At 31.3% G+C, this 13,946-nt stretch overlaps 1 protein-coding gene and 1 long non-coding RNA gene across 2 annotated transcripts; both read right to left on the reverse strand.

Annotated features, from left to right (window-relative positions):
- Positions 1-3,330: 3,330 nt before the first annotated feature.
- LOC123198033 (UDP-glycosyltransferase 88A1-like) lies at positions 3,331-4,782 on the reverse strand. The gene has a single exon (XM_044612599.1). The coding sequence runs from the start codon at positions 4,777-4,779 to the stop codon at positions 3,331-3,333; it is 1,449 nt and encodes a 482-aa protein (XP_044468534.1). The 5' UTR covers positions 4,780-4,782.
- A 6,382-nt stretch (positions 4,783-11,164) lies between these two features.
- Positions 11,165-11,891, reverse strand: LOC123198261. Its single transcript, XR_006497991.1, has 2 exons — positions 11,781-11,891; positions 11,165-11,684 (listed from the first exon to the last, which is right to left on the reverse strand). It is a non-coding gene; the product is annotated as an uncharacterized LOC123198261 (long non-coding RNA).
- Between the last annotated feature and the right edge of the window lie 2,055 nt (positions 11,892-13,946).

Consider the following 13,946-nt stretch of genomic DNA (forward strand, 5'->3'; position numbering starts at 1 on the left):
TTGTAATCAGGACAAATATAAATATATTTCAACTTGTCTCCTCCTTTACATATACTCTAAAGTTTTATATATTGAATTATCCTAAAATTTTAAATTATTTTAAATATAGTTTATATATAATAAATATTTTATCATTTTTTTAACAAAGATGAGAAGAGAAGTGTAGAAAATTTTTTTTGAGAAGAAGGGAGGGGAAAGAGGGAGAAAATTTTCTTATGAAGAACGGATGAAAATTTTTTATCATCTTCATATCAAGCGAAGATGAGAATAGAAAAAGATTTTTTTTGTGATAATAAAAACGAAGATTAAAGTATGTAGGGCCTACTTCCCACATTGCCACCTCTTATAAAGTGATCAACACAACACAACCACCCCAATTAATCAACTACACATTGGAATCTTTGTACAGCTGATTCCCAGCTAGGTTCAATGTATCTTGGAGCTATCATGAATCTCTTTTTGAAGACTGAAGATGCGTGTGGCTTGGGTTGTTCACAAATCGGGCAATGAACTTATTGCAAACATGATTTGTTAGGCCGCAAGCTCAAGTGTAATGTCAAACTCCGGTACTCTAACTTTTAAAATTTTAAATAAGCAAAATTTTATTAAAATATTTAATTAAAGTTAAAAGTAAAATTATTATTTAATCAAAAAAAAGATGAAATTGTTTTTACTTCAGACGAAAAGGATTTCATCTTTATCAAAGGAAATCATTGTCATTGGTGGGTAAGAACAAGTTGGAAGAGGAGATAAATCGAGAGGGATAGTCAATGTGGTTATAGATGGCAAACTTTGTTATCTTCGGTGATGGTTTCAAAACTCTAAAAAGTCAATTGTCACTTTTCAAACTTTGAATGAGAGAAAATTATTAGAATTTCAAATTGAGAGGGTAAAATACAATCAAACTTTAGTTTTAAATTTTTTTTAAATAACGATTTTACTTTTAACATTAATACAAAATTTTACAATTTTAAAAATTAAAGAGTATGAGTTTGGAATTACACTTAATCTTAGGCGAAAACAAATCTTTTGGCCTGATGAGTTACTGGAAGTATGTAACAAACGTTTCACGATGCCTCAACTAAAATCCAAATTCAATAGTGCACGTAAAAACCATCGTGAAATTGAAGAACTCATTTCTCGCGCGGGATTGGGTTGGGATACATTAAGATAAAAACACCTTAACATGTTGATGAATTTATATTTTTATTATATTAAATTATTTGGTATTATGTTAAATTTTTAACTCAAATGTTATATCAGCATTGTGAGATGCTGGAAGAACTAAAGTGTGATGAAGATAATTGACTAGAAGATCTTAGGAGTTAGCAAAACTGGCATAATATTAAAACTTTTAAAGAGAATATTTAAATTTGAGTTTTTATAATATTTGTGAAATTTTGACTTATATAATACAGTAATTGTGGGTCTAATAAAGTTGGTGATAGTGGATTCACATAAGTGGTTCTTATCTATCGAAGAATAATTTAAATTTTATTTATTAAATAAAGATAAATAAATAACTTCAATTAGATTAAAAGAGTCCATATGTGATTTGTTTAATTGTGATTATGGGTTTCTAATTTTAGGTTAACTAACTCTAATGAAAGGCAAGTAAAGAGTGGTAACGTGAATTATGAAAAATGGGATAGTGGGTACTTGTATAAACCTATGAAAAATATCTCATTTCATTAATTTTAAGTGTAGTGTGTCAAATATTTTCTATGATAAATACATAGTATGTGAGAGTAATAAATAAATATATAAGTTACGAAATTTGATTTAATTTATTTAGTCAAACTTAAGTTAGTTGAATCTATCTCGAGTTTGAGTCAAAAATTTTCTAATTCGGTGAATTCGAACCCTAACTGTGGCTTTAATTGAGCTATTAATGTTATGTTTTTTTTTTCCTCAAAGAGACTAAAGAAGTTTTATCCATAACTTCTAAGTTTAAATATATACTCTAATTCCCACCCAAGGTTTAGTGAAATTCCAAAGTCATACCCGTTAATTTTTAGAAATTCAAATACTCATCTATAGACTGTTAAAATTGACAAAATTTGTTAATTTTAAAAGTAAAATTGTCATTCAATTAGTGATATTAAAAAAATTCAAATTTTATCTCATTTACCTTTTTCCCCAAATTTTGAAAACTAACAATTTTTCTAGAGATTAAACTTTGAAAGTTACATCTTCACCGTTGTTAGGTTTTGTCGATGATGGAAACGCCAAGAAAGATGATGTCGACAACACATAAAGGAGATAACCAAAAAAGAGAGACACATTAGAGAGGGAGAGACATCGTTAGAAAATCACTGAAAAATTAGAAACTTAACATAGATAAATATGTAACTTTTTAAAATTTACTCATAAAAAAAATATTAATTTTTAAGGTTTAATAAAAAATAAGATTTTTTTTTTATCTTGATAATTAAATAATAATTTCACTCTAAAACTAAAGATTTTTATTAATTTTAATAATTTATAAATATATTTTTTTAATTTTTAAAATTTACCGGAGTTGACTGTAAGATTTTACTAATCCTCGGTGGAAATAAGTCCATTTAGAAATTAATTGACGAGAAACCTTTTCTTCTGCCGTATAAGTTCGAGGTTGTACTATAGATTGGACATCATCATTTTACCTCAGAAGGTTCCCACCACCAGGTTAGAGGGCCTACTTGGTGTCATATAAGTTCTGGGGAACCACTTTTTGAATCTTAATCCGTATCTCTTGTTTAAATGTCATTACTCTCAGAAGCCAACTGGGCTGAGCAACCGCATGTGGCCCACGCATCATTCGGCAACCCTTATAAAGAATGTAAACCTATGGCTATGAATATTGACACCCCGATAGGTGCGAGTACGACAGGACATTGTCACAGTACAATTCAAAACGTATGCAGAAGTACAGACAGTTTGAGTGTGTTTAACCCACTTTCCATCCGTTAAGCAATGAAGCTAAACCCAAATGTTATAACAGTCCAAGTTCTAAAATGTGTCAACGGCCTTTCAATTAGAAGAACCTAAGATAATTAGGCGTCGGGAAATATCCATAAAAGTCTTGGGCAATTGAGTGTTGGAAGATAACATTTATTGTATAGTTAACGATTTAACTTAAGCTCCTATAGCCAAATGAATCAAGCAATACAAATTATTTACGAGCGAGGTTCTACCTTCTCATATCCTTTTTGAGATCTATCTTTCATTTGTTTTCGAATAGCGTTGGGCATAGGAGACACTTTATTTCACCACAATCAGCAAATTAACAGTCTTGAAATGGATAGAATGACAGAAAATTAACACTCGTATGATTCTAATTAAGAGTCATTAGAACTCTCTTTGTAAATTGCATGACTTGAACAAATTGGACAAGGCAAGAAAAGAGGACCCGCCCTCGTTCAGTGCAGCTTTTCCTTCGTTTTTCATTGCCATGGTTTGTTTCCTCAAACACTTTCCTTCCTCCGACTCCATCAACTCTCTAATTCGCTTCTCCACCTCAGTTGAACTTACAAGCCCGTTCTCAGACTCCTTCACTGGTAAAGCGATTTTCATTTCCTCCACCATGAATATGCTATTCAGTTTTTGCTCAGCATACAGAGGCCATGCCACCATTGGTACACCAGCAAGCACTGCTTCAAGCACCGAGTTCCACCCGCAGTGTGTCACAAACCCACCCACCGAATCGTGATTCAAAATCTTCACTTGTGGAGCCCAAGACTTGAGAACTAATCCTCTCTCCTTCGTGCGATCCAAGAAACCTTCTGGAAGAATCAAATCTAAATCTGGGTCTAATTGCTCCGGAATGGCCATCATTTTGTTCTTAGAAGGTGGATTCCTCACCACCCAGATGAACCTTTGCCCACTTTTCTCCAACCCAATAGCAATTTCCTTCAACTGTTCCTCGGAGAATACTCCCAGGCTACCAAAACATAGAAAAACTACGCTTTGGGGAGGCTGTGAGTCGAGCCATTTCAAACAGTCGGGCCTATCATGATTGTCATCTACACCATTGCTGCCGCTTGGATCATCAGCTGTGGTTAATGGTCCGATGGAGTAAATCGGTGGGCTGGAGCCATCCAGCACGCATAGTCCATCATTCATTGCTTTGATACTTCTTGATTCTAGCTTTTCAAAAGTGTTTACTATAATTCCTGCTGACTTTGACAACTTCATCGAGGTGTCCATAAAGAACTGATAGGCCTTGTTTTCACGTTCAAGCACTGGTTTTGGCATTCCCTTGGAAGGAATCGGCGGCACACCAGGGATGTGAATAATAGTATCGATATCTTTAAGGTTTTTGGTGATGGTTTTGTGTATTGTGGGAAGATACAGAAGCACAGCCAAAGCACCAGCACCAGAAGTGAAGAATCCGAAAGAAGGTATGTTGAGCTTAGCAGTGACAGAGAGAGCAGTAGTGCAGAAGCAGTCTAAAATAAAAGCTGAAACGGTGTAGCTTCTGGAGATAGACAGGAGGGCTTGGTGAAGATTAGGGTTATTGACCCGCAGAACTTCGAAGGTGAGTTCCTCATGGTGGCGAGTGGAGGAGGTGATTGATGGAGGAAGGGTAACCGTGGGAAGATGGTGGAAGATAATGGAAGAAATGGTAGCTGAAACTTTGTCAATGTAAGTGGCTGTAGAGCCATCGTTGTAGGGTAAATCGAAGATGATGATGTGAATGAAGACTGAAGGCTTATGTTTGAGGATGAGCTTGGCTAACTCAACCATGGAGATCATGTGGCCAATGGCTGGTGATGGGTACATAACTATGGACTCCATTAAGCTTGATTCCATGTGATTTCGCAGAGAGAATATGAAACACACATACTTATAGCACTAAGCTTGTCACTACTCCCAAGGATCCAATATTTTATCAGAGATTTTCTTAACTTACAAGTCAATCTCGATTTATACGTGATAGGACGATGAATCAAAACCTGCCAACTCCTCTAACGTTGCATGTGAAAATAAATTAAGAATTGGAATATCATATTTCAGTCATATCTTCATCAAAAATTTTCTCTTTCTTCTGCTCGATTCATTAGTCGAATTCTTTTGTTTATCAGCTCATATTTCTCTTGTTATAAATACAGCTGATTATAATAAGGGAGCATGAGTTAAATCTCTATATTTAAAAATGAAACTTTTGATTTAACTATTTTAATAATTGTAAAATTAGTTATCACATCCGAGATTTGATCTATTTAATATGATTGATTCGATTTTGAAGAAACGACCTAAGTTAGGTGATGTTCCTGGGTATATATATATTGATTGCTGATTAATTTGATCTATAACCCTGATAAGTATAACCCTAGTTAGATTAAATAATCTTTAGTATATGAAATCATGATTAGTTTGATTGGAGAGCTTATAAGAGGGGCTGAAAGAAGAATAATGGATGGGTTTGGTGGGTAAAAATGGAGTTTGGATGAGGAAGAAGATGAAAACATGATCTACACCAGTTAATTAATATTTAATTACATATTTATATAACATTTTTTAGCAAACTGATAGCATTAAACAACTGTTTGTGAAAAAATATTCAATTGTGATTGATGTGGTGGAAGCATTTTACTCCATAAGCAAAGTGTTTTGCTTTGAATGGTAAGGGTGTATAATGTTTTTCATAATAAATAGGGTAAAATGATCATATCATGTAAATTTTAATCTAGTATATCAACTCTCACATTAGGGGTAGATTCGAAGCGAGCTTGTTTAGGCTCAAAATGAGCTTTGCTCCAACGAGAGTGAGCCCGAGCTTGCCTTGAACGAACCTGAGCCCGAACATGAGCCTAAATTTTAAGCAAAAAACGAATACGAGCCCAAATACGAACACAGGTTAAGCGAGCTGAGCTCAGCTCGTGAGCCGAGCTCTCAAATACAAAAACATTTAACTGAGAACAAACGACACCGTTTGTTCTTTGAAATACAAGCCCAAAGCGAACCCAAGCCCGAACACACAAACTCGAGCTAAGTGTGAGCCGAGTCCGAATACTAAAATTATGAAACAAGCCGAACACAAACATGTATTTAGCGAGCTCGCCAAGCCCGAGCTTAGGCTCATTGAAAACGAGCTAGACCCTGTTCAGGTTCGGCTCAACTCGTATCCAACCCTATCTCACATCATTCAAAAGATATTTTCAAGTTGAGTATTAGTTGGTCTTAACTTAAAACAATGAAACTACACATATATTTTTTATACACAGTTTGAGTATACAGATGATATATTATCTTGTGATTAGATGATTTTAAATTAAAGATACAGTAACATCCAATCACATGATGATACATCATCTGTGTACCTAAATTATGTACCAAAAATATATACACATAACATTATTTAATTTAAAATTACTAAATCATATAATAACACATAATCTAATTAATATTCAAAATTATACGCACATAATTTTATTATTTTCAATATAGATCTAGTAACTTGCATTTAAATAAAAGGTATAAAACTTTTTATTTTAAAAAGGCCAAAGGACTATTTCCCACCTAAATTTTGGTTGAATCTCAAAAGCACAACCATGATAGTTCAAAAAGTCAAATACTTACTCATAGACCAACTTCTGTTAGAAATAAAGGTAAAATCATCATTTTACTACTAAATCCTAAAACCCTAAAAATTTATATCATTTTTCTCTCTTAGTTTAAAAAACTAATAATTTTTTCCTATAATAAAACTTTGAAAATCTACAATTTTTCCCCTAGGGTTTCAATTTTTTAGATGATCCACTAGAATCTAGTGGCTCAATAGCACTAAAGAAACACTCTTTGTCGACTCTAGAAGCACCTACGAAGGGCAGTTCTCCTATGAATCCTTCATCGAATCTTCTTCTCCATGGAGGCTAGATCTGTTGAGCTACCAAATTTTGGTGGAACACTTGAAAAATTAAAGCCCTAACGGGGAAATTTTAGCTGTTTAAAGTTTTATTATGAAGAGAAATTATTAGTTGTCTAAAATAAAACAGAAAAATGATATAAACTTTTAAAATTTTAGGGTTTAATAGAAAATAATAATTTTACTTTTACCTATAACAGAAATTAGTTTACAAATAAGTATATAAGTTATTTAATTAATATAAATACATTTTTGAAATTTAACTAAAATTTGGATGGAAAATAGTCTCTTAGTCTTTTAAAAATAAAACTCTCATCTCCAATAGAACAGGTACTTTCAAATCTAGATCTGACATTTCTTTGGCATAATTAATACTGGAAAGACTAATATTTATGAAGGAAACATGGGCAACAATGTTAAGTAGACAATTCATCTGTTTGAACCTCATTGGCTAACACGGAACAATACGACTCAAACATGACACGATGTTTATACAAATCATGATTGATTTCGCAAATAAATTGATACAAACATGATCGGTTTGTTATTCACATTAAAAATTCTGAATCTAAACCCTTTTTTTTTTTTTTTTTTTTTGGGTTTGCATCTTCTCTTTTAGCAAATTGCCAACTCTAAACAAGATGTCCCCAAATATGTATGAATCTTGCAACATGATATTTCGGGATTTGTTTTATCCTATGACCTCAAATTTTACGAAGATTAATATAGATACCATGTTATTTTATATAAAGTCTTTGTGAGTATAATATTATTTTTCTATTTTAATTTATTATAAAAAAAAAAGTCAAAACCACCGGTAATTTATTTATATATGGAGTGTAAATAACAATTAATTTCAACTTGATGGGTCTCCTTGGGGAGGCTTTAGCCTTTCTCAATTAGTGTTGGATTAGAGTCAAGCTTATTCGAGAATAAATTTAAATTCGATTCAATTGATTTTAAAATGAGCTTAATTTAAACAAGTTCAAGTTTAAAAGTTTAATATTTTTAAACTTAAACTTTAAGAGTATTCGATTTATCAAGCTTGTAAACTTAAAAAATTCAATAGAAAATGATATTGTTTTAATCAATAAAACCGAGCTCAAACTTAAGTTTAACTCTTTTGAAATAAACCGAACTTGAATTCCTTTGAAACAAGTTCAACCTTGGTTTTATTCAAATTAAACCAAACTCGAATTTAGACGGGTTTGATTCAATTCGAATTTAATTCTTATCTCAATAAAAATTCTACACAAGGTTCTACCATTTATAATACAAAACAGCGAATAAGGGTAAGAAGAAATGCTTGTAGGTATTGCCTGTTAGGCTAACAACTGTATTGGAACATAAAGGTGACATGGTTTTTATAAATCACAAGGTCTCGTCTTCATGAAGGAAACGGGGATTCTCAAATCAAGAACCCACATGTGATTTAGTAAAATAATATATATGTTGTCAAATCGTTTTTCTAATTTAATTTATATTCACGAAAACACTATATTTTGTCTTCCTTAATGAAAATATAAGGATTTCAAATACAGATTTCACAGGTGTTTTGGGTAAAGTATGAGGAATACTCATCTCCAATTGATAGTTTAAATGATAAAAAAAAAGACATTATATATAAAAAAATATATAAGACCAAATCTCATATGATAATATACCAAGATCAAACTATTGACTTTCCTGATTCAGTAATTATGGGATCAGTTACTGTACTCGAGGTTTGTTCTATTTAATATTGTTGGTTCTAATCCAATGTAATGATCCGGTTCAGGCGAAGTTCTTTATTAATAAAAAAAAATGAATGAACAAATTATATTAACTTTTTTGTATAACATGGTATGGTAATATCTGATTGGATGATTTTAAAATAAGAAAAAAAAATAATCGTATCACTTAATCACAAACTATCACCTTTGTTTGTAGAAAAAAAAAAATTATATAATTTATTTGTATATCTAATAGTATTCTTGGTGCAGGATCACACGGCTCCTAATTAAGTTTCAATAGTGTTATAAGGTCTCCATTTTTTTAGAATTAGTTTTTTCCATTAATGTCAAGCATAACATAGCACGACCCATACTCAGTGCTAATAAATTAAGGAACAAGAAGTATGATGGCGACATGGGCAACAAGTTCCCAGATACTATATATAATAAAACAAAGTTTGGGATTTGTTTGACTACTCAGGTTTCCATTTCTATGGAGCTTAACCTTAAGTGCATTGTATATTGTCATACAAAGTAAAGCTCTTATTTGACTAAATTTAGGATATAACATTCAAAGAAATGATCAATTATAGAAATAACGACTAGCAATTCAGACATACGGATATATAAATGTCCCCCATATGGAGAAATCAACTTGTCAACCTACGTTTAAAGTTTATTTCATATCAATATGAAAAAACAATAATTCTGGATAAGATCGTCATCAAATCTTTTAATATAATAAAATAAAAAGTTTATTTTTTAATTTAAATATGACTTGTAAGTGATAAGACTATAATTTTTTATCTATGTTCTATAAATATAAAAAATTCTAAGAGAAAGAGGGGTATCATGCATAGAGGATTATATAAGAATCACTTTTTAAATAGACGATGAAGCTTTTAAAGAGATACAACTATCTTTATCAGAGATCATATCAAAATCAAGTCCTCTTCAGAATATCTCTCTTATAAGTATTGTTCACTAGAGTCTTTAATAACATAATTGTGGGTGTCATTACTACTTGCCCTTAAGTAAGCATTTAGCGCACTTAAGTCTAATATCCATGAAACCTAAAACGTTACTAAAACCAATTTATAATAAGACCCGAATCCACAAAAAAAGCTAGACCTAAATCATGTATTAATAGAGATCAAAATCTAAATTTTTGGAAAACCTAAGAAATCTAGTTAAACTAGGATTACCAAAAGTCCTAGCTCCTTACTTATATTAGGCCATTTTGCAATATTTTACAAAAACTAGTAGTGATCCACTCTATATTATAGTAAGCACAAAACTTCTTAAACTTTGGCAATAAACTCCTATTGTGTGTGACTCATAAGTTTTCTACATGTTGATGATAAATAGAATCATAATTAATACACAATTAATCATTTTTTTATTCACAGATTAAAATTAATCTCTCGTTAAATATCATGATCACTCTTTTGATAAAGAGTTGATGGAAAATATAAACTTGTCAATAATATAATTATTATGTAATCAAACCTTTTCGTCATCAAATATTTCATCAAGATTCAAACATAAAAATAATGTTCATCTCGTAACAGCCATTGATTTTTAAGTGTTTGATTGTTGAAACAATGACCTACCAAAAATGGGTTAAGTTGACAACTCGATTCATTAGAGGCTTATAACTATAGATTTTATAGTCATTATTACTAATCAAATTATAGATTGAGATATTTTATCCCGTACCAAAAAATTATTCTCTTTAAAGACGGTAGAAGGTGTATTGGAAAAAGCTAAGACCTCAAGAGAGGTATTTAATCATAAGCCTACCAAAATTATATTTATATATATATATATATAACAAGTCCTACTGGATACAACGTACACACTATTTTGCCTTAAAAAAATAGAAACTTAATTATAAAAAAGTGCACCAGAAATCTTGCATCCGTGCTGTCACCTCTACGGTGTCCAATAAATTTAGAGTACTTATATTTATATAATATCCATTCTCTTGGTCTTTTAAAAGAGAGAAAGATACACGGCCTCCATCTGCAAATCCATTATGTGTGGCATCCACGATTCAAAACCTAGGCACGAAGCCCCGAGATACGCTTGGGTGGTGAGAGTTGGGCTGGATTCAGAACCAAACTTATTCCAATTCGAAAATAATCTCGGTTTGAACAAACTCAGAACAAATAAATATTCAACTCATCAAACTTACAAACCTAACAAAATTTAATACAAATTAACTAAAATAACATTATTTATTTTAATCATTTTTTATTTAACTATAGTATTTAACATTATAGCTGAACTTAAACCTAACTAGAATTCAACTCCCTTAAAACGAACTAAACTCAAAAAACCCAAACAGAAATTCAGGTCCACTTGAATCAAACCTTAGGTGAGAGAATAAATTTGACAGCGATTTCAATTTGTAGTCAAATGGGTGCTCTTCGCTTGCTCAAAATGGTGATTTATATCTGCAAGTATTATATTTTATCATGGTTATTATGAAATTTCAATCAACATAATTTTCTTTGATCAGGGGAAATGAAATTCACTTCATGGTACTCTATAGGCAAAACAGAAGAGTACATAGTATGTGCCCTAATTTTAGAAGAAATCAACAAACAAGTGACGAGATTAAAATTCATTTCAAGTTTCAACATCAACACCAAACCTCTAAAATATAAAAGCAAACAACGAAAATGTACATGATGATTAAATCTAGACATTGGAACACAACCAGCAACAGATAATAAAATGGAGTCTCTCAACAAGTGATCACAAATTTCAACAGACAAAAAATCAAACTCTAAATTACAGTCATGTTCGATTAGAGAGTTTAGTACTCCCATTGCTTCATTTCCATACCATCTGGAGGACTTCCTTCTACCTTCTTGGAACCAACTTCTTTCCAGTTTGTGGAGAGCACTGTCCCATTTGACTCCACCTGTAAAATAGGCAAAATAATATGAAGGCTTAGCGTGCATATTCCGGGTTAGAATTAATACAGATAAACGGGAATTTTTTCTTAGGAAAGATTTTTTCATGGCTCTTCTTGTGTCCTCATCAGCGTCGGCATAAATGCCCCGGAAAAACTTGTTTAACGCTGCATCACCGTCTAGCTTCTCATCCTTTTCCTGGAAGACAAGTGACCAACAATCATGGCTTTGACAGAGAGTGAAGTACCCATAAATATAGAAACTAATTTAAAAGCAACTAAATTGTATGCACACCTCCTTCTTCACTTGAGCTTCAAGCTTATCCCAATCTTTTGTAGGTTTTGATTATGGGTAAGTAGGTCGTTGAGCTCCAGTAACTGCAAAATCAGTTGCGGGTATTATACTTATGAATTGAGAATATTGTTTTTTTGTTATTTCATAGTACAGAACATTATAATATATACAGTTTACAGAAAAAATATAACAGAAAATGAATCAAATCAAATCCCTAAAAATATATTATATTCTAACATGTACTGATAACCTTCCTAATATAATAGAATCAAATCAACAATATATGATATGATAACCTTCCTAATATAACAGAATCAAACGGACTAATTCAACACTCTCCCTCAAGCTGGAGCATATAAATCATATGCACCAAGTTTGTTACAAATGAAATTAATTCGAGGCCCTCGAAAAGATTTAGTAAGTATATTCGTTAGCTGTTCATTTGAACTGATATGACTTATAGAGATACAACCAGACAGAATCTTTTCTCTCACAAAATGACAATCGATTTTTATATGTTTTGTTCTTTCATGAAACACAAGATTTGAAGAAATGTGAAGAGCAGTCTGATTATCACAAAATAATGACATTTGTGATATTTCTGTAAACTTTAATTCTTAGATCAACTGCTTCAACCAGATAAGCTTACAAGTGACTAAGGCCATAGCACGATATTCTGCTTCTGCGCTAGATCTAGCGACAACATCTTACTTTTTACTTTTCTATGATACTAGATTTCCTCCAACTAATACACAATACCCAGAAGTAGATCATCTGTCAGATGGAGAACCTGCCCAATCAGCATCTGAGTACCCAAAGATTTGAGTATGTCTTTTATTCTCATATAACAATCCTTTTCCAAGTGTCATCTTAATGTACCTCAAGATCTGAATAATTACATCCCAACGATTGTCACATGGAGACTGAAGGAATTGATTTACCACACTAACAGCAAAAGAAATATCTGGTCGTGTGATGGTGAGATAATTAAATTTTCCAACGAGTCTTCGATATCTCCAAGGATCTACAAGCGGCTCCCCCTGTCCAAGTAAGAGCTTAGTATTAGGATCCATAGGAGAGTCTATAGGTTTGCAATCTAACATCCTGTTTCCTCCAGAATATCCAATACATACTTCCTTTGAGAGATGACAATTCCAGATTTAGACTGGGTGACTTCTATACCAAGAAAGTATCTGAGTGGACCCAAATCTTTGGTTTGAAAATTACTAAACAAATGCTTCTTTAATTGTTCAATACCTTCCTGATCACTTCCTGTAATAACAATATCATCAACATAGACCACTAGATAGATACATTTGTCATGTGAAGTATGTCTATAGAATACTGAATGATCAGATTTACTTCGTCGCATCCCAAATTCTTGAATAACAGTACTAAACTGATCAAACCAAGCGCGAGAAGATTGTTTTAAACCATATAGAGAATGACGGAGTTTACAAACTTAGGTTATAGAGAAATTATTTGTATTTAAATTGAGATAGAGAAATAAGATAAAATTTTATTTTTTTTAATATTACTTGTTAAATAACGTTTTTACCATTATAACTAACTAAAAATTTTAATAAAAATTAAATGATATGTAACTATTTAGATTTTCAAAAGTTAACAAGAGTCACTTTAGTAATTGAATTAAACCTTGGATGGCAATAAGTCTATTGGGTTTTTAGTTTGCTTGTATTTACACATGACATGATTGATCACCTATTGGTTGAACGGTTCATGTCATTTGAATTGCTTAATTTGCACATCATTTTGGTGCTTAGTCTGCAACAATAAATGATTGTTTTTTCAAATCAAGGGGCATTTGGATAGGGGTTATTAAATATTATTCTAATAATATATCTTTTATAATTTATATTATTTGATTTGATTTATAAATAATAAAAAAATTTTGATAATATTTTATTACTAATAGTGAAGTGATAAGTAATATAAAGAGTTATCTGATTACACCTCCTTCGTAGGTATTAAAAGATTACTAAGGTTATATTCATTTTATTATAATTATATCTTTATTTATTATTTTTTTAAGATAAAAATAATCGTATTTTCAATTAATATATTTAATAATATAAAAAATATTTTAAAATAATTATATCTAAAAGTATTTAAGTAAAATAATATACTAATATTTTTTAATATTCT

This window comes from Mangifera indica, chromosome 15, assembly GCF_011075055.1.
Source record: "Mangifera indica cultivar Alphonso chromosome 15, CATAS_Mindica_2.1, whole genome shotgun sequence".
NCBI lineage: Eukaryota > Viridiplantae > Streptophyta > Magnoliopsida > Sapindales > Anacardiaceae > Mangifera > Mangifera indica.

Bases quoted from the DNA above. Each gene is read 5' to 3' on its own strand.
- LOC123198033 (XM_044612599.1), bottom strand. From the start codon at position 4,779: ATGGAGTCCATAGTTATGTACCCATCACCAGCCATTGGCCACATGATC.